At 37.5% G+C, this 20885-nt stretch overlaps 1 protein-coding gene across 1 annotated transcript in view; it reads right to left on the minus strand.

Annotated features, from left to right (window-relative positions):
* The window catches only part of SLC25A21 (solute carrier family 25 member 21), a 285555-nt gene that overhangs the window by 63680 nt on the left and 200990 nt on the right, over positions 1 to 20885 (minus strand). Inside the window, exon 3 of the mRNA XM_032230978.1 lies at positions 12015 to 12098. Coding sequence (XP_032086869.1) covers positions 12015 to 12098 — 84 coding nt within the window. The remainder of the gene's footprint in view (positions 1 to 12014; positions 12099 to 20885) is intronic.

Raw genomic sequence — 20885 nt, forward strand, 5'->3', positions numbered from 1 at the left:
GGATGACTCCTACTTTGAAGATTTAAATTCCCTATTGAGAGAATTTATTCTTAGACTTCTTAGAGCACTCTTTGGAGGTTGTGTTTTTGAACTGTCCAGCACAAGTTGAGGAGAAAAAGACTTTGCAAACTCATGTAAGATTCTTGCATTTTCTAACCACTACTTTTTTCCCCTGAGGATTTTAGTCATTTCATTTAATTATGGTGCTTATGTCCTCTGCGACCCAGGCCAAAATACCACTACCGGTTCGCCGAACTGGTAGTAACCCACCTCTGTAATGCCCCATTTTCTATGATAGATATTTCAGGCTGCTACATCTATCCAGGTTAGATGCATTAGTGGAAACACTGGGAATTCTGAAAAACACCTAAAGACCATTAATTGCAAGCCTAGCTACTTCCCCCCCCCCCCAACTCATACTTCTTAATTTGTTTATATCCCATTTTCAGGGTTTCCAGAATTCTTCAAATTCCTTTGATTTACCCAAGCCATTTGGGGTTTCAGAGGCCACAATACGGTACTGAATGTTGAGGTATTTATAAACCAAATCTGACTTGGTTAAGGGATGTCAAAAGAACTATCTGGTAGTTGTTTTTTTTAAAATGATAGATAATTTCCTGAAAGTTAAGATAGAGAAAAATACATTTGTGTGCTAGACCTGTGAATAGTGCATTAAGAATTCCACTGGAGCAAAAGATATTCCACTCTTCCTCCCATGTTTTTTTTTTACACAGCCACAGCAATAAACTGGGTACTATTAGATACTTGAGGGTGATATTCCTTGGGATTCAGCAATGGCTTAGAAAGGTTTTTCCCAGGTCATTCCTTTCCTTCTTAAAAACACAATTGCCAGCTCTTGCATTTCTGCATTACCAAACTTCATTTTCTTTGGTTCTATGATTCCAACCTGACAACCTATTTAGCTTGTTCCTTTGCTAAAATGTAATATTCTTCTAGTGTAAATTCTGTTTAGCAGACTCAGAGTTTGTATTGCCTTGGCTTCTGCCACCTGGTTGCACCTTAAATGCCAATGCAGTGTGTAGTTAAAAATTATGGATTAGGAATTAGGCTCAAGTTCTATTAATTCTCAGCCATGCTCATTCATCTCTCTTGGTCATTTTTCCTCACTGCAGGATTCTCACAGTATTGTTGTTGTGAGGAAAAATAGGACAAATACCATGTACATTGTTTGAACTCCTGAACAAACGATCAAATACCATAAATACATAACTTGTGGCCCTATATATATTGTCTGATTTAGAAGAAATTGACTTTGTGTGTGTGTTGCAAGGATATAAATTTGACTAAAGGAGAGGCAGGAAATTTTTAGCACTTTTGATTTCTTTGGTAGCTAATATAATTATTTAAAAGTATGATCTAAAAGTGAACCAATAATATAAAACAAATGACACGTGGAAGGATAAATACCTTCAGATGTTACAGGTAGTAAAAATACCAAGAAATAAAAAGTATTATGTATTTAAAAATTAAAAACCATTCCTATTTGGATGCCCATTGTGTGTCTCCAAGGACTGCCCAGGGGGACACAGCGATGATGGAGAGAGAAATTCAGTAGAGCCCCTAACTCTTGGTTTGCCAAAGCCTGAAATAAAGAGGAGCCACAACATATTGTAATATATACCAGGCCAATATTCACTCAGCGCTGGAAATCACTATCTATTGCTGGATTATTTTTCCACTAATGCTCATCCTTTTTGGTTAGCTTTGACTCTATGAAATCCATTAATTAGAACCCATTTAAAGGACTTCAGAGCTATTTTAATGGTCCTGTTTGTGCCCTTCCCATCCCAATGGTAAATGTTTGTGCAACTGAAATGCTTTTATCTTAACAACGACATCATTTTGGTGTTTCTTTTTCTTCTCTGAAGGCAGGTGCCCACCTGCTTGTTGCAATGGGGCATACCTCATCTGTGACCTTTTGTGCTGGTCTGTATGGCTAAAAGCGGGTTAGCAATGAAGGAAAATCACCTTGCATTATGGAACTCCTGTGGAGCATGGTCGAGATAGTGGCATGTGTTTGCAGTTGTCTGGATTTCTTGCCTTAATTGTGTCTTTCTATGAAACAAAAATGTTGATGTTTCTCTTAAATGGCAAAGGGTTGCTTATTACTTTACATTTTGTACTCGGCTAAAGTTAGCCAAATATAATATTGGGTACATAATAAGTCAGCTTTGAAGTGCACATCTGTGTAGAAATGACCACTTTTTTTCTTCGAAACATGCATAGCTCTCATGTGGGAAAGGTCTGGATGTATTTTTAATACTGTTTTTGTACCTGTCTGACATAACAAAGGCAAGATCACACGACTGTTTCATTTTTTTCCAATGCACTCTGGCATGCCAAATTATCACGGGAGGAAAAAATGCTTTTATTTTATTTTTGAAAAAAGAAAAAAAATAAGCTGCTTTTGAACATACTTCAATGGCTCTGAAGACCAGTAGGTAAGCCAAGGGACATTCTCGAGTCCCAAAAGTTTTTTTCTGACCAATCTCTTCTTAATCTATCAGTCTAAAGCAGAAATAAATGTTGTCACAGATTCTGCTATACATTCCTAGCCCATGATTCTGTGCTCTCCTTAGCATATACCATAATTTCAACCCAACAAAATTAAATAAAACAGAGCACTTCTTTCTACATGCCCCTAAAGTTGAAATCCTGTAACAAATATATTCAGATAAAATAACCTAATGTGAAATCCATGTTTAAATTATTGATTGCTGCTTGTCATTGAACAAGATATTTACATTTCTTAAATGTCTCCAATAAGCTAGTTAAATAGGCTTCCAAAAGCAATTAATTCCATAGAAAAGATTCTTGTATCACAGCCACTGAGTTTAAATTTTTCAAATACGGCAGGTTTTTACAATAGCAGAAATACAGAAAAAATTCAATCTTGTATTATAAATCCAGGCAAAAAAGCTGCAATCCTTGAATTGCTCAGCATTTTATTTTATTTCATTTAAAAAAGAAAACAGTTTTCTTTTCTGTAGAGAAAATAACCCAGTGTTCTTTCTCTCCCTAAACTGAAGATGAAGATCTGAAAAAGAAAACAAAATTCTTCATGCTTTTTTCCTGTCAACATTATGGCCTGCCAGTCATTGATTGTGAGATTTCTAAGCAGCTCCCATACAGACTAACACCAGCACAAAAGTTTTCACTTATTATTTGGCAGTGGCTAAGCCCGTGAAAGGACTTGCAGAGAGACTCATTAGAAAGGGCCATGTCTGCTTGTGTTAAAAAACGTAAGTGTTACAGTCACTAATCTTTGGTGATGACAGAGCAAAGTCTAGAAGCAGATGCTATTCAAAAGGCTATTGTCCTCTTCTTCCATACCAAGATTTAGTAAGTTGTTTTTATATTGTTTTAAGAACTACCTGCTATTGCCAGTATGAAAAAGACCATGCCTGCCTGAAGTAATTTTTTTTTCAGACTAACAGATCACAGCAGCAGAAAGAATAATATTTGATGTCTTGGATAAATGCATGCAAGCAATTGAGACAGGTTATTGAAACAGATTGAGGACTGAAAGGCACTATCAGACCTGCTAAATGTCTGATTTAGGGCTCTAGCAAAATGGAAAGATAATTCAGAAGTTTAGAACATCGTGGTTTGTTCAAAAGTGGAAGGAGAAGCATCTGTTCTCCATCCATGTTTATTTGTTTTATCCAAGGGTTCATGAGACACCAAAGAGAGGAGTATGCATATTGATATTTTGTACTATCTCCTTGAAGGATATAGTAAAATGCTATTACTGAAATGGCCAAGAACATTATACTACTGCCCAGCAACAAATATCTTTTGGGGGATAAGGTTGAGAGGATGGATATCTAGGCACTTTCAGATGGTTTTGGAGTATACAAATTATCTTTACTTTTTCAGTCTTGAGTTCAGACTTGATTTTAAACAGAATCAATTCTGGATGCTTTATGGATCATCTCCTTTGAGGAGGAGACAAGAGTAATATTCTGCTTACCGTACTTGCTTTGATGGTTTTGGAATGCTCTCTATTCTATTGTATGTATGATGTGGCATTCTCATATGCTCTGTACTTGAGTTTATGGTATTCCTACAGGTGAAAGAGTTCCACCAAAGTGGGTAGTTACATTGCCCCTACTTCAGTGGTAGGTTTCAAATTTTTTTAGAACCTCTTCTGTAGGTGTAGCCTGCTTCGTGGGAGTGGCTTGGCAGTCATGTGATTGGGTGGGCGTGGCCAACTTGTAAAATGTGATAAAATTCACTTAACAACGCTCTTGCTTAGCAACCAAAATGTTGGCTCAGAAACATTGGCATTTGAAGCACGCAAGTCTTAAAGCTGTCAAGTTACAAGACCCTTGCACCCCTAACCCTTTAGAAAAAAACCCCAGGGGTGTTCAAACTTGACAGCTTTAAGACTTGTGGACTTCAACTCCCAGAATTCTTCCTCTCGCTCTTCATCTTGATGATGTGCGGATGGGTGGGAGGGAGGGAGCTGGAACTGGTTCTAAACAGCACTGTAGATTTGTGGAACCTCTTCTATAGAAGAAGTTAGAACTGGCAGGAACCCACCCCTGCCCTACTTATTCTTGATTAAGGAAAATGCATCTTTTAAGAGCCTAGGTGGAAGAAAACATGAAATCCCGGACTAGATTGCTAACACTCCATGACTGATCAAAGTATGAACAAATGGACAATGAAATAGAGGGTACAAACAGGCAAACACAATAAAGTTATTGAGCCAGTAGAAAATTATCTCAGTATAAAATTTGAAAAGTCCTGTTTTGCTTCAATAGTAAGGCCAGAAAATAATGCTGTCCTTATACATTTTAGGCTATAAGGAAAGGGATGGTTTTATTGCCCTAATAGTCCTTATGTGTAGCGGGGAGAACTACCAATCACTTTCCTCAATATTGGGTGGCTTTGGGCAAGCATAGGCAGGTGCTTGACATGGCTTATTTAGTTAAGGGTTAAGTCCCGCAATACCAAATAATGGGAGATATTCTCTATGGTGAACTTCAATTAGACTATTTCCTAATAGAGTCAAGGGAGGGAGGGAGGGAGGAAGGGAGGAAGGAAGAGAGGGAGGGAGAGAGGGAGGGATGGAGGGAGGAGGGAAAGAAGTCAGTCCTACCCAAACTCCTATCAAAAATAGCCTAGCTGTCCAGTTATAACCCTGGAGGAAGGCATGGGTAAGCTCTTCTGAAAGAGTTGGACCTCTGTCCAAAAATAATCTGGTTTATATAGCAAACAGTACAGAGGTTGGCAAACAGTACAGAGGTTGGACATAAAACAGGAAGGAACAACTGATAATGAGTGAGTTATAAGTGCAAGGAAATAGCAATGATGGCAATAAGCCTACGGTAATTCTGATCTCATGGTACTGTGGAAGTAGCATATGGACACCCATGTAGCTGGAATGAAATAGGAAAAATGGCCTCTGGATAATCAAAGTAATAAACAGTACAGCCATCTAAAATCCTTGAAAGATTGTTCTACAATTGTTTATGAAATTAACAAACCCCAGTTCTATTTCTAGGTTTAAACTAATCTTCATGGCACAGCACAAATCTAATATTCTCAACCTGTTAGCAACAGATCTTGTGTTGTTTAAAAAAAACCATAAACCTATTTCTACAAGAGACTTTCTAAAACCCGAGAAGCACTTTAGAAACCTAAAGTCAGTCTTTGGGTAGATGTAGTCATGTGTCTGGCATCATGGATGGCATTTCCTCAAAAATAGAGGGAGGGTACCTGACTCATAGCAGCCTACTGAGCAGCTTTCATCTTAAATCATGTCAATAGCTACATTATCAGTGAAGGATGCTAGATTATACCTAGGACCAACACAGGGGTGGGTTGCTGCCAGCATTACTAATTCATTGCTCCGTGCACATGTGCAGTTGCCCATAAATAGGTCTGTGCATGTGTAGAACATTAAAAAAGGGGGGGGGGAGAAACCATGCTGCGTGGTTTCTCCCCCCCCCCCCAACGTGGGCAGGCCTGGGTCACTGCCAGTTCTGGTGACCCAGGCTGGTAAACCACTACCAGTTCGGCTGAACTGGTCCAAACTGGTAGGAACTCACCTCTAGACCAACATTATACCTGGAGAAAGGGAAACTTCTGTACAATGTTAAGCTGCTTCATTTGTGGGTTGGGGAAGAGACAAATATAATGTCATAAAGAGATGCATGTAAAAATGGCTATAAGGGCACGTTAAGGGGGAGGTGATAATAAGCCCAGAGAATTTTTAAAAAAGGAATAAATAGCACTTAAAAGAAATAAATAATCCCTCATGCAACTACCCCTGGCAACATTACCTCTACCTTCCAGTTTCTACAGGCTTTGGATATGAATTCTGGAGGCTCTGTCATATTAAATCTGTTTTAATCTCCAGGTTCTTGTATTCTGCAAGCATCCAGCCAAGTGTGATTGACTGAGAAGGAAGAAACTCCTTAACTTCCTTTCCCTCTGAATTTCAGTTGCCTGTCACTCATGGGGACTATTTAAAAGTTTTTAGGAGACATCAGTGAGACAGCATGCGATTCCCGCTAAAGAGCTAGTCAGTTAGCCAGCATTGAATTTTGCTGTAATTTAGTTGGTTCCATTTTAATTTTTCTATCTTAGTTTTTACTGAATGTCTTAAACATGTTATTTAAAAGTTTATAACGTCAACACTAAATACATAATGAGTTAAAATAAACGGGGAGAAAGATCCATTCTAGAGGCTTATCACAGGGTCAATAGAGGAAAATCCAGATTTCTGATTATTTGTACATCTGTCAACTATGCTATTGCTTGACTTCCTGTGGGAGGAGCCTGTCGCCGAGGAGCTCAACGGAGCCCCTCTTAGAGTTCTGGTCTGTATATCTAATTAAGATCAATAGATATCATCCCTTTCTGGCAGAAAGGGACAGGCAGAAGCTCAGGTGTTAGGATTTATTCGTAGTTCACAGCCCTTTTTCCTTTTTTTTGGGCTGTGAATGAAGAAGAGTTCTAGCGTAACTGAGCTCTTATCTCCAGCCAGTTCTTCGCAGCTGCCTTTTTGCAGCCCTAGACAGCCGACTCCCTCACTCAGGACAATGATAAATTGTTTTTAAGATAATACGAGCGGGTCTTACTCCTGTGAGGTTTTTTTTTTATAACTATCTAAACACCAGCCTTGTTTTTTCTTTGAACGTCTCTGCGCAATTGGGATACAAAATGGCGTTTTTACTGTGTTGGTGATTGATGACGTAATTAACTGGCTTTATTTCCCCGGAGACTGCTACTCATTAACAAGCAAAATCTACAAATAATTTAGTGAGAACTGACCAGCTGAAGACACTGTTTATCTGTCTATTCTCAGATTTTATCTATAATGTCTCCCAGGTCTAAACAGGCAAAAAAATCCTCCCCGATTGTGCTTAAAGAACTTGTTAGTAAATCGCTGCCTTTGTCTCCTACGCCACCTACTGGAGATTCTTTGTCACAGGAGCTTTTCTTTCAAATAATTAATGACTTTAAGAAAGAGATCAAAGAATTTGTGCTGGATTTATGCGATAAAATACAGACCAAAATTGCCCAAATAAATGCAGATATGTTTGAAACCACGTCTATTTTGACAGATTATATTGAAGAAATGGAGACTAAATTGGAAACTTTGGAGGGGGCTAATTTTAAATTGACTTCTAATATTCAAGCCTTACAACAAGAGATTATGGACATTCAAACACAACTTACAATGATAAATTATAACAGAAAGGCGTCTGCAATAAGAGTCAGAGGACTGCCTGAAAAGAAAGGAGAAAACCTGAAACAGACTTTTGTAGAAGCTTTCAGCCAAGCGGTGGGAGGTCCGGGACTCAATTTTGATTGGAATATTCGAAAAATCTATCGCCAAAATTCGCATATAGCAGAGCAACGACAGCTTCCAAGAGACATAATTATATACTTTTTCACAAAAGAATCCAGAGATGCGATCTCACAAAAGTTCCACAATAGCAGGCTTCGAATCGATGGCCATGATTTGTTCGTCTTTAAAGAAATTCCGCTCCGGATGCTGCAAGCAAGGAAAGGCTACACTTTTTTAACCCAAGAACTCAGAAATCGTCAAATAAAGTATAGGTGGGAGGCCCAGTTGGAATCACAGTTACATTTGAAAATCAAAGATTTCGCATCAATTCTGTTTCGGAAGCCTGGGATTTTTATTACAAAACTCTGAAGGCGGGGCTTCCTGACTCATTCGGAAACGCGGAAGGACAAGGTGAAGGAAAGACAAGCAGCAAGTTACTTGGTTACAAGAAGGAGGGAGGTGCTCTCCCCCTATTGGAGAGACAGAAGAGCGGAAACTGAGGATTCAGTCATATTTTCAAAGCAGTGGGACATGTGGTTACAAGGGAGAGGGTAGCCTTCTCTTTCCGAAGGGCAGAAGAGTAAGGAACATAGACCCAGCGATGTTCTTAAAATACCTTCTAAGCTTTTGGACTGATTATTTCTGTTTGGTAAATGGTAAAGCTGTGCATTGATGAGGAATCGCTTATTGCTTATTCCAGACAGACATTATACGGGACTTTTATAAGATTTACTTGAATCTTAATCCAAACTGCGCATGAATTGTGGCTTGGGAGGAATGGAGGGGGGAAGAGTGTGGCAGAAAGGAAGGTGGAATGGGATATTGATGAAGGGATCTTGGGATTGAATGAACTGGTATGGATTTTGGGTACACATTTTACGGATTTACATGCTTGAAGTATAACATAAAAAGCTTAGGATTTTAAAGTGAAGAGCGAGATCCTAATCATATGTAATTTCGGTTTGGGTGGAATGGAGATGTGAAATGAAGGGTAGGAAGATGAGTAGCGAAAGTATGACTAGATTGCTCTGTATTTGAAGATAAATTGATTTTTGTATAAACTAATATTTGAATATAAGGTTAAGAAAGGTTTTTTTTGGAGAATTTACAGGAAGATGGGGGTAAATATCAAAGAAGTAAGGGACGAAGACAAAATAAAAATGGAATGATTCACACTGATTAAATTTTAAGAATGATGGGAGGCTGAGCATAATGTAAAAGATTTTTAAGAAGTAAGGGACGATGACAAAATATAAATGTAATGATTCACACTGTTTAAACTTTAAGAATGATGGGAGGCTGAGCATAATGTAAAAGATTTTTAAGTTTTTTTTATTTACTTACTTTTTCATTTTTTTCTTTTTTTCTTTTTTTCTTTTTCGGAGTGTTCTTTTTATTTTATTTTCATTATTATTGTTAATAAGATATTTTGAAGGTGAAGGGTACTGAACTGTGCCGGGTGTGGGACCTGGGAAGTCGGAGGGGGTTAGGGAGGGGGGTTCATTGGGGGTGGGTGGGTGGGTGAAGATATAGTTTCAATATATAGAACAAGAAGAATACACTTGTATACTGTTGATTTTTATATTTTCTTTTTATTTTTCTCTTTTTTTTTCTTTTTGCTTTTTTCCTTTCTTTTTTCTTTTTAGCGTAACTGAATAGATTAAGGAATAGAATACACCATAGTGAGAAGTAGAGGAAAGGAAGAGGGAGAAGTAAGGAGGGAGGAAGAGGGGAATGTAAGGAGGATGAGAGGGGAAGGAGGCGAGAAAGGAAGATAGGAGGGGAAAGGGAAGTAGGAGGGGTGATTGTTGGAGGGAGAAAGGAAAGTTGGAGGGGGAGAAGAAGGGGTGTATGAAAGCGATAGGTTGGGTTTATGAGTTGTGTTTAGGTTGGGGTTTTTCTTTTCTTACTATTATATTATTCAATATCCAGTATATAAGTGAATGTACAAAATTGAAAATGAAAATGAATAAAACATTTAAAGCGAAAAAAAAAAAAGAAAAAAAAGAAGACAAACTATGCTATTGCTTATCACCCTGCCAGTTCCAATATTAAATAATTCAGAAAATTAGCACTAGTAGCTGCAACCCTATCAATTCTGCTTACACTAGATCAATGTCAAATTCAAGGCCTGCGGGCTAGATCCGGCCCATAGGGTGTTGAGATCTGACCCACGGGGCCACTCTGGAAAAAGTGAAGGACTGGCCCATGGTGCCTCTCCCAGCGAAAATGGAACTTGGGAGGACTGCACCTCTTGAAGTCCACCTCTTTTAAAGTTCCAAGTTTGAAAAACACTGATCTACTTTGTGATACATTAGGCGAGAGTCCATCACAATCTAGATACAATCTAGAATTGTGGATTGATAGTCCATCAGATCAAATCTCAATTAGTGTAATAAAGAAAGAGCTAGAATATTAGTAACAAATGCCTGTCCAGCCTAGTCCTAAATACTTTCAATAAAGAAATCTCTTACTCTCTAGGTCAGGAATAGGAAATAGTTTTCCTCCAGGGATTTCAGTTTTATTTTATTCTTGAATGTGTTTTGGCTTCTGAGGTCCACTACTGATGATGGAATGATATTAGTAGACTGTGTCGGGCTGAGATTTTAGGCCCTTTTTTTCTTGATTTTGGAAGCGGTTCATTTTTTTGTCTTACAGAAAACAATATTTTATTACTCTAGAGACTAAGCACAGTTATTTTAAACATCGATCTACCAAAGGGGGGGGGGAAGCAAGAAAGAGGGAATCATGCTGAAAGTTTGGCAGTGTTTTTTGGGGGGTGGGAGCTTTAGAGACTGCAAAAATGGGAGCCCGCAGATTGCTTCCCTCCTGCTACAGATAATCGGTGTCACTTTGGAACTGCACGTACTTTTCTCCTTATGATATGATAAGGCTGTTTTCAGTCATGAGAAATAATGTTCTAATAATCCAAAAAAGTTGTTGCTAATTGCCTGGAAGCATCTGTTACTACTCTTGAAACAATAGGGGAACTGACCTCTAAATTAAGCATACATTTCAAGGAATCTTTTCTTATTTTTCTTTTGTTTAAACGTGACATCAATTTACCTCATGTGATGTCAGTAAAATGGCATATTACTGTATATACTCGAGTATAAGCCTAGTTTTTCAGCCCACTTTTTGGGCTGAAAAAAGCCGCCTCGGCTTATACTCGAGTCAGTGAAAAATTTGCCTGAAATGGAGGAGAAAAAGGGGCGGGGCCATGCCGCTGGGTGACACTCGTGAATGGCCCAGTGCCCCTGTGAGTTTCCCCTCCCTCTGTGTCAGTTTGCCGCGCAGCGCGCACCGCACCATCCCCCCTCCTCACGTTCTAATGTAATGCAGGGCTGTCTTACGATTCCCCTTCCTCCCCCTCCTGCCGCTCTGCAACGATGTCCCACCTCCTCCTTGTTATGGCAAGCAGCCACATAGCGATGTCCCACCTCCTCTGGTACAGTGATCCAATGATAGGAATCACTGTGCCGTGTGTCATAGGAGGCGGGACATCGCTCCCGCGGCTGCACGGGACATCATCATCACAGCGGGACATCAGCATCATGAGGTGAGTGAAGTATTTCATTGAATACACCGCTAGTTTACTGTTTTTCTTTGAAATAAATATTCAAAAACATTATTGGTATCTATTTTTATTTTTGAAATTTACCGGTAGCTGCTGCATTTCCCACCCTAGGCTTATACTCGAGTCAATAACTTTTCCAGTTTTTTGTGGTAAAATTAGGTGCCTCGGCTTATATTCGGGTCGGCCTATACTCGAGTATATACGGTAGCTTTCTCACAATTAAAATACAAAAAAATGGTTTCAGGGTCCTACATATGCCAACTTTCTTAGTTCCTTAGCATCACTGCAAGAAGTTTTTATAATACATAAAAGTGTCATTCAGCAATAATTAATAAAACTACATCCCTTTCACATTAATTAAGAAATAATGTAAACACTTCAGCCCCAGTCGCATAAATCTTTACAGATCATAAAGTTTAATATAGCAGAAGCATCTCAGTTGGTTAAAAAATATTCTAATTGCAGTGAACAACCCAATATGTTTTCTTTACCTTAGAACTCCAGTTCAGAATGAAAAAAAGGTACAGATGTGAAATGAATGAAATGCAGTGCAATAACATTTTTTACGGAGTAAAATCATAAAATTATAATGTATGGTGGTATCCTTACCCTTCCGTCCGGAATATAGTTTTAAAACTGTCTCCAAGGCTCTTGTACCCGGAGGGATCAGATTTTCCTCTTTGAATTTGGAACCTATGAAAGTAGTGAATGAAAACTTAGAAGCTATATTAGGGTTTAAAAATATACATTTTACAAGGATTGTAAGAATTTTCTAAATGTTATGCTCATATTTTATCTCTAACTTCCTTCTTGAATGTTAAATTATACATTGTTTCAGGCAATTCTTAGGGATGTAAAAACAATCTGCCATGAATTTCTTTCAAGTGAAATAACATAGTCTACCAACATGGGCTCTATTACAGCATAAACAGGAGCAGAACATATAGAACACACAATGCCTGCCTTGAATATTTTCTAAAGTATTTCCTAAATACTTTCTTAAAACATTTCCCTAAAGTAACTATATTAATGGCATTGACAAACCAACAAACTCTGATATGGAAGGACACATCTAAAAAAAACCCCTGAACAAAACACTATCTGTGGGGAACAGTGGTATACAAATGTATATGGCCATGTAAATTATACTAAGTAAATACATGTTATTTTGACCAGACCACACAATCAGTCCATGAAGAACCTGTATCCCAATTCAACAGGAAGTTTTCAAGATTACGTCACAATTTGTAAAAAATAGTACATTATGTTCATAGAATTAAACTGAAATACAGCTTAAATTTTCTATCACATCATGTTGGCTCTTTCCAGTTCATACAGCACTATTATTAGATAACTTCAGATTTTACATGAAACACAAGTCTTAGAGTAATGAGCTTTTCCTGTATTCCAGTTTTGCTAGAACACAAAGATAATAGTCCAGCACTTCAAATATGCAGTCCTTTTACACCTCTAAATCTGGATGGTCGATATCAGATTTGGCCAGCAGGGTGCTTAGATCTGGATTGCGGGGTCACCCTGGAAACAGCGAAAGACTGGCCTGTGGTGCCTCCGCCAGTTAAAATGGAGCTTGGGAGGGCTTTGAGCCGCCCTCTGAAGCTCTGTTTTACTGGCAGAGAGTTGCACGAGGCTGTCACAGCCAAAAACGGAGCTCGGGAGCCCGTTTTTGCTGGCAGAGCACTTGAGCCACCACAGGCACCGACACAAGTAATGTAAAGCTGGCCACTCCCACCCTAGTCACGCCCACCCTGGCCCCCAGAGGTCAAGCACAACCCTAATGCGACCCTCAATGAAATCGAGTTTGACACCCCTGGTCTATACTCATTCCTCCTCCCTTTAATTCTATTGTACATTTTGATATATTATATTGTTTCAGTGTTGATATGTCAGTAATGATATTTGAGCAGCATTAACTTAATTTATTAACATTCTATTGTTTATATGACTTGGAATATTGAAAATAAAAAAAGATAAAGAAACATATTGTTTACCATATTTTTCGGAGTATAAGATGCACCAGAGTATAAGACGCACCAGAGTATAAGACGCACAAAATTAAATAAAAGAAGGTAGGTAGGTAGAGCGATACAGAGGGAAAGAAAGAGTGAGAAATATAGTAGGTAGGTAGGGAGAGACTTCACTTTAACTAAAGAGATTTCTGAAAGGAAAAAAGTTTTTGCACTCTGCAAACCTCCCCAAAACAGCCCATTTTTTTGCGAAAATGGGCCCGTTTTTTTTAAAGACGCATGAATAGCCTTGGGGGGGGGGGCTTGCAGAGTGCTCCTGGGAAGGTTGGGGGGGGGGCTAAAAGCAAGCACAAAACGGCCCATTTTTCACAAAAACAGGCCCATTTTTTGTCAAAAAAATTTCATGCATAGCCTTATGGAGGCTTATAAAGTGCTACTGTGGGGTGGGGGAAAAGACAGCCCATTTTTTGCTCATTTCTGCCCTCCACAGCCCCCAGGAGCTGTCTGAAAGCCTCCATAAGGGTATGCACGGCCATTTTGGTGAAGAGGGTGGGGCTTCAGGAGGCAAAAAATGCTGTATTCGATGTATAAGATGCACCCAGATTTTCAGCCTCTTTTTTGAGGAAAAAAAGTGCATCTTATACTCCAAAAATATGGTATATACTAATTACAATTAGAATTATATATTATAATTTATGATATCAATATTATGAGAAACGTGATCTACATTTACAGCAGTGAGATTAAATGTTGTTCAATACTGGAAGAAAATATCTGGCTGAGAACTTGGATTTGATGAATATGATCCAATGACAAAGCTAACAATAAAAGTTTAATCAAATCTTAAAAAACAATGGCTCCCACACATACAATGTATCACATAGCAAGGCAAATATAATCACATACAGTTCAGTTTCTAAGTAGACTTAAATGTCTTCCCTAGGAAAAAATAGTAAATAGGAATATCTTTGAAATTGATATTCTTTTTAAATTATTCTTTTTAAAATTTTTTGATAAATTCATTTCGCAGAATTATTTTTTCCTATAGATACATAGGAAAACATTTTTTTTCTTTCTATTCAGTCATGTCCAATTGTCAGAGACAGCCTGGGCAAGTTTTCTTGGAGAGGTTTTTCAGAGAAGGTTTGGCATTATCTTTTTTCTAGGGTGAAGACAAAGTGATTAGCCAAGGTCACCCAGTTGGCTTTGTGCCTAAGGCAGGACTAGAACTCCCAGTCTCCCAGTTTATAGCCTCATCCCTTAACCACTACACCAAAGTGGCATGTGTTCCTGTACATACAGACACATTCTTATATAAAGAAATTATACAATAGAGACTTTAATGCTTAGAAATTAAAATGGTGCGATTTCTTTCTTTCCAATATTATGTCCAATTTTCTATACTTTTGGTAACCTAACTGGATGAGGAAAAAGGGGCTGAATATTCAAAATGAACAGCATTTTTAAAAAGCTGTTGATCAACATAATTTTACCAAATATGAATTCATTAAGATTCCTTAGTGTATCAGGTATGGATAACAAATATTGAATCATACTATTTACTTTGGATGAATGCAGTCACACTATGAGTTGAGGTAGAGTGCAAGGGGATATGTAAGGGGTGAGAGAATAGTGGTGACTATCAACTTTACCTTCAAAACTCAAAGAGTGATTCAGCAGAAGCTCTTCTATATTCTATAATCACATTTTTGGGGGGAGGAGTGCTAAATTTTGTTTTTACTCTTACAGTGTCATCTATTTATGTCTCAGAATAAAAAAGCTGTAGGCATTTTTCTTTTCTGGAAAAAAAAAATCAAAATTACTGTACCCATATGTCTGAAACTGGACAACCTTTATCTATTCAGACAGGCTTCTGTGCCTGAAAATTCTGTCCCATTTTGTTAAAAAAGTAAAAATGTGAAGCTATGTGTAGATTTCACCTTTTGACAAAAGGGTTTCCAAGATTTTGCTTTGATAGAGCCACCAAATCTGATCTGTAAAAATCTACAGTAGTTGATTACGAGATGGATGCAAAGAACTAGAATTCTGTATTTTGTTGTTAACAAGCAGCAGTTGCAAGATTTGAAGTTCCACTCTCCTAAAATCAAGCCTGAAGCAAATTTTATAATGGTTCGTGTTCCTATTACTGCCAAGTCCACATCATATTTTAGGGCACACATTGAACTCTACAAAGAAGGTATGCTATACTCTTCTGTGTCATGAAAAGTACAATGTTGGTTTATTTTTACTGGAAGTATCAAATATTAGTCAGAGACTTAAGAGAAAAAGTAAAAGAAGAAGAAGATAACCACAAGACCTTTACTGCAGGATATTGATGCAATCTAAAACTAAATAAACAACCAGACAAATAAAAAACACTAAGCAAATAGACATGGGGCTTTTATAGATCCTGCTTTCATACCCTTCCACCAGCACTTTTGGTGGGAAGATTTCATAGGATTCCTTATTTAGAGAGACTTTGCCTTTGTGGCTCCAATGAGGTAGAAAATCTTGCTCATATTCTCATATGCTTTCCTTTTAATATTGCCCCACCATGTGGTCTGAACTCCCCAATCATCTCTAAATTTGACCTCACGCCCACAGAAGCGTGCCAACAAATGCGTGCCGACGAAAGCGCGTCATCAACAAACAATGCAAAAACAACATAATAACCCTAACCCTAACCCTAAACCTAACCCTTACCTTAACCCTAATTGCGCTTTTGTGGGCGCGGTTTTGTCGATGCTCTTTTGTGGGAGTGCTTTCGACGTCACGGTTTTCTCGGTGCAGTTTTGTCGGCGCGGCTTTGTCGGGGGCGCATTTAATGGGTCACACTTACATACTAGGTGACCAGAAATGTTCCCTAAGTCATACAATTGTGCAAAAATTTAAATTACAGAATATTTGTAGCTCCAGGTTTAACATTTTACCTAGTTTGCTTATGAAACATCTGCAAGAAAACAACCAAGCTCAGAGAGCAACAAGCTCAGCGAGCATTTTTAATTAGATATGCATTTTTTCTTGTAATAAAAAATTGCTACATTAAATTGCCATTTTTTTTTACTGTATAGGCTGGTCAAAGACAGTAATAAAGATTTGATTTATGACAATTCAATAAGAATATGTAGAAGGCTTATTATCTTTTTTCTAGCATTCATAATTCAAGCAGCTTTTAAGTGTTTTACACTTTTGCTTTTTTAATTATTAAAATAAAATCAACATGAATAAATTAAATGGTATGATCTACCTAAAACATTTCTCAGTGTATATACAGAGCCAGCCTTGTGTTTTGGACTACTATTTTCATCCTTCCTAGTCATGAGGGACAACAGTCAATGATTATGTAGATATAATTCAGAACATCTGGAACAATTCAGATTCAGGAGAAGATTAATATAAATGACTTTTAATTACAATAATTTTAATGAAAGAGATATGTATTAAAATTAATGAATCATAAAAATATACTAATGATGCTTATTTCTTGTGCCCTTTTTCCTGAGACATAATAAAATACATTTGGCAATTATGAAAGAAAATGCATACTTCACTTGAATGCACTTTCAGTTGGGCCCCTAATAAAAATAGTTCTGGCACATCTGGAATCTCTGTATACGGTAACTTCTTTTAGTAAAGAAAAAAAAAACTGTTGCCAAGTTGGCAGTGCAGCAAACACTCTTCAGCAGCTTTACACTCCAGTAAGAATTTGTTGCATGATTTTCTTTTTTTTCCAAAGAACTCTTGGGAGGATTAGAAAAATTCACAACTTCCAGTGGCGTCGAACTAAGTACAAGAACGTTAGTCAACCAGAAATGTGTGTGTTGAATTAAATATGCTATTTAAATATGAATACACACACACACAAACACACACACACACACACACACACACACACACACTTGATAAGCCATAAGTCATATTAAGATTATGTATTGATGATTTCCCCTCCAAAAAGAGAAGCTGATCAGGGAAGATCATTGAAAAATTACTTAAAATACATCTGGCAGATGTGCAGGACAGAAAGTGGATTGATGTGACTCAGATGAAATACTGATATAGAACACAATATAGAAGTATAAAATAAAATAGGAAAGGGACAGATTTTATCACCGCAAATTCTTTGCGGGCCTTTGGTAACATTGAGCACTGAATACACTTGAGGGATGTGTAAGCTGTCACCAAACATCCAGCTTTCATTAGCTGAGGATGCCTTTCACACTTACTGAATGATCTACACTTGGCTGGATTTCTACAACATGCTTTGTGATGATTTGTGGTCTATGGAGTGTAACATCTGGATTCTCACGCCAGCTGATACCAAAATCCAATGAGCCACTTTATGATTTTGTGGAATCTGTGAACCTAGACAGGATGTGTTTAATTACAGGTAGTCCTTGACTTACAACAATTATTTAATTGACCATTCAAATTGTGTATTTTGACCATTTTTCAAAGTTATGACCTTTGCAGCATGCCATGATCATGTGATCAAAATTCAGGTGCTGGGCAACTGGTTCATATTTATGACCTTTGCTGTGTCCCAGGGTCATATGCAATCATCTTTTGCGACCTTCTGACAAGCAAAGTCAGTGGGGAAGCCAGATTCACTTAACAACCAAGTTGCTAACTTAACAACTGCTGTGATTCACTTAACAACTGTGACAAGAAAAGTCATAAAATGGGACAAAACTCACTTAACAAATGTCTCACTTAACAGCAGAAATGTTTGGCTCAATTGTGGTCGTAAGTTGAGGACTGGCTATATAGAATATGATTTTATGTTAAAAAAGTGAGAAGCTAACCCAATGTTCCAGCAGCTTTGTTCATTTTTACTCTGGGCTGTTGCTTCTAGAACTTCATTTTGTTAGCAAATATGATGCAAATATGTCTGTTAAACTGCTGTTTCCCAGCAGGGCACTTAAGGGATTCAGATACAGGAAAATCTGGTAGTGTACACTCACTTGGTTATTTGACTAAAGCATGTTTTACATAGCATATAAATCAGTGCACAAGATATGAGACTAAGATGGGAAAAGAAACGAAACTCAGTAAGCATCCTCTGAGAACTTCTTCCTGAGATGCACAAGTTTATGATTAAGAACACATTTAAATATGTATTTAAAGCTTTGTGCTGCAATTATTTATCTTTTTATCTGGAAGCACAGGTTTATTCCTGAGTAGACCCATATATCACTGAACCAGTAAATGGCATTTCTGGTAGCATAGAAGGTGCAGCTTATCATACTTTAGCTACCTTGTAATCATTTTTCCCATTCCCCATCAACTTCTGGAAAGTAAATATGCCTAAATCCAAAATTTTGGCAACTCAGACTAAAAAAATATCTTAAATCAACATTACTGGGTACCAGAAAGTTTGTGGCATTCCCAAATCCGCAACTGTTGCTAGTACATTTTAAGACTAGCAAAGGTGGTGTTTGAAAATATATCTATAAAGGCAGATGTTTAGTTTTCTTAGTCTGAAATGGATTATTTTCTTTAAAATCATAGTTCTGTGCTAGAAGTAGAAATACAACTATGTGAAAAATAAAAAGGAAGTTATGAGAAACCAATGTACTCTTTGGCATTTTAATCTAGTTTGGTTTCCTTCCCTGAGGAAGGAAGCAGAAGCTAGATAATGACAAGCGAAGAAGGGTAATAAAAAAGGAGTGATTTTATTATAATAGTCCAGGATACAGGACTACACAGGAGTGAGAGCAAGACAGTAGCATCAGATTCAGGATTTGAATGGAGATGGTAACTTATAGTTTGTCATGGAAGCGACTGCCTGCGAAAGCTCCTGGATTGGGACTGAAAGGTGAAAAGGGAAGTATCATGCTATGTCCCATATTCGGGTAGACCAGGTTGCCCTGATAGACAGGCCTCACCAGAAAAACACTTTCACTCCTGATAATAGAGGTAGTCCTCGACTTACGACCACAATTCAGCTGAAAATTTCAGTTGCTAAGTGAGACAGTTTTAAGTGAATTTTTGACCCATTTTATGACTTTTCTTACCACAGCTAAGTGAATCACTGCATTTATTAGTAATGCCTTTGAGTAGCTTCTGCTCTTAATTGATGTTCAGAGAAGAAACAGAAGTGACAACTAGTAGCTTGTTGTATCTGATCTGATATTAAATCCTTCCTGGGAATCTATTTTGCTGTATTGATTTGTTTTTGATGTGTAAGTAGTTTAGTTTCCCGAATGAATCAATTGAGCATATCTTTCTAATTAATTAGAACAAAAGATATAGATTTAGTAGTGTATTCCAGATGAAAGCTGGAAGTATGTTGGTGTGTATTGCATGTCCTATGTGGTATGTTTTCTGTATAAAAGGTTTATGTGTCCATTGTAGTTTTACTGTGACATCAAGGAAGTGGACCTGAAATTAGGCTTGGGTTGATGATGAGATGGGAGTTGTGACATCTTGAGGATCCATATGATAAAAATAAAAACTGTTAACTGACTTCAACATCTGGAACAGAATTTGCAGATTGTTTATTTAACTTACCTAGGATAATATGTAAATTGAGAATACATTTCTGCCGTTTATTTGAAGAATGAATCTTTCAGTTCACTGAAAGATTTACCCTTGACAATATGAATGTTCAAATTCAAAACAAATGGCTAATTATATTAAGCCCCAGAGCTATAAATTCTGCCAATATGGAAGGTTCTACTTTAGCTGTGGTACTGCAATGATTTATTTTATTGGGCCTTTGAGTCAATTATTTGAGTCCTGGCAACTCCCTGGATAGGTCCCTGCAATTTTCTTGGCAAGTTTTTTTCAAAAGTGGCTTGCCAATGCCTGCTTCCTATGGCTGAGAAAGAATGATTGGCCTCAGCACAGAATTTGGATTAAACAATCTTGTGTTGTTTTGGGAACCTGTATGATTGTACACATTCTTATATAGTTTTGGACAAACAAAAAAATGCATGTGTCCGAAATAGGTTGAAGTTTAGACTTTACTTAGATATATCAGTTTTCTATATGCAGAAGTGTTGTTTTGCTTTACATTAAGTGTGCTTGGTATGAAGGAATATTTCTATTTAGAAAATTTATTATAGAATTCTCAGATATTCTGGGTCATGTAATAAAATAAAATTATGTGTAACTCTTTTTCTTTGGGTCAGTTTTTGGTTTATGGCTATGCTGATTGGGATTTAGAGTAGTTTGAAGCCTAATACATTTCATGGGCACCAGAGTAGGAAACAAAACACTGTTAAGGATTGTTATGCTATAATGATGCATTGAGATAATCTTCTTAAGTCAAGTTCAAAATCTCACTATGGTGTCACACCTACATTTATCCTGGTTTTTTGACCTAGTGTTAGAAATTTTTCTTTTTCTATTTTAATCTAAAAGTTCAACAGTATTTATTCTGAATTTCTCTCAGCTATATTTTTGAGATTACTGTATTGCTTGAGGTGGCTAAAAATCCTACTGCTGTTTTTTCTTGCACTGAACCTTCATCAGTGGTCACAATTTGCAATCA

This window comes from Thamnophis elegans, chromosome 1 (genome assembly GCF_009769535.1).
Source record: "Thamnophis elegans isolate rThaEle1 chromosome 1, rThaEle1.pri, whole genome shotgun sequence".
NCBI lineage: Eukaryota > Metazoa > Chordata > Lepidosauria > Squamata > Colubridae > Thamnophis > Thamnophis elegans.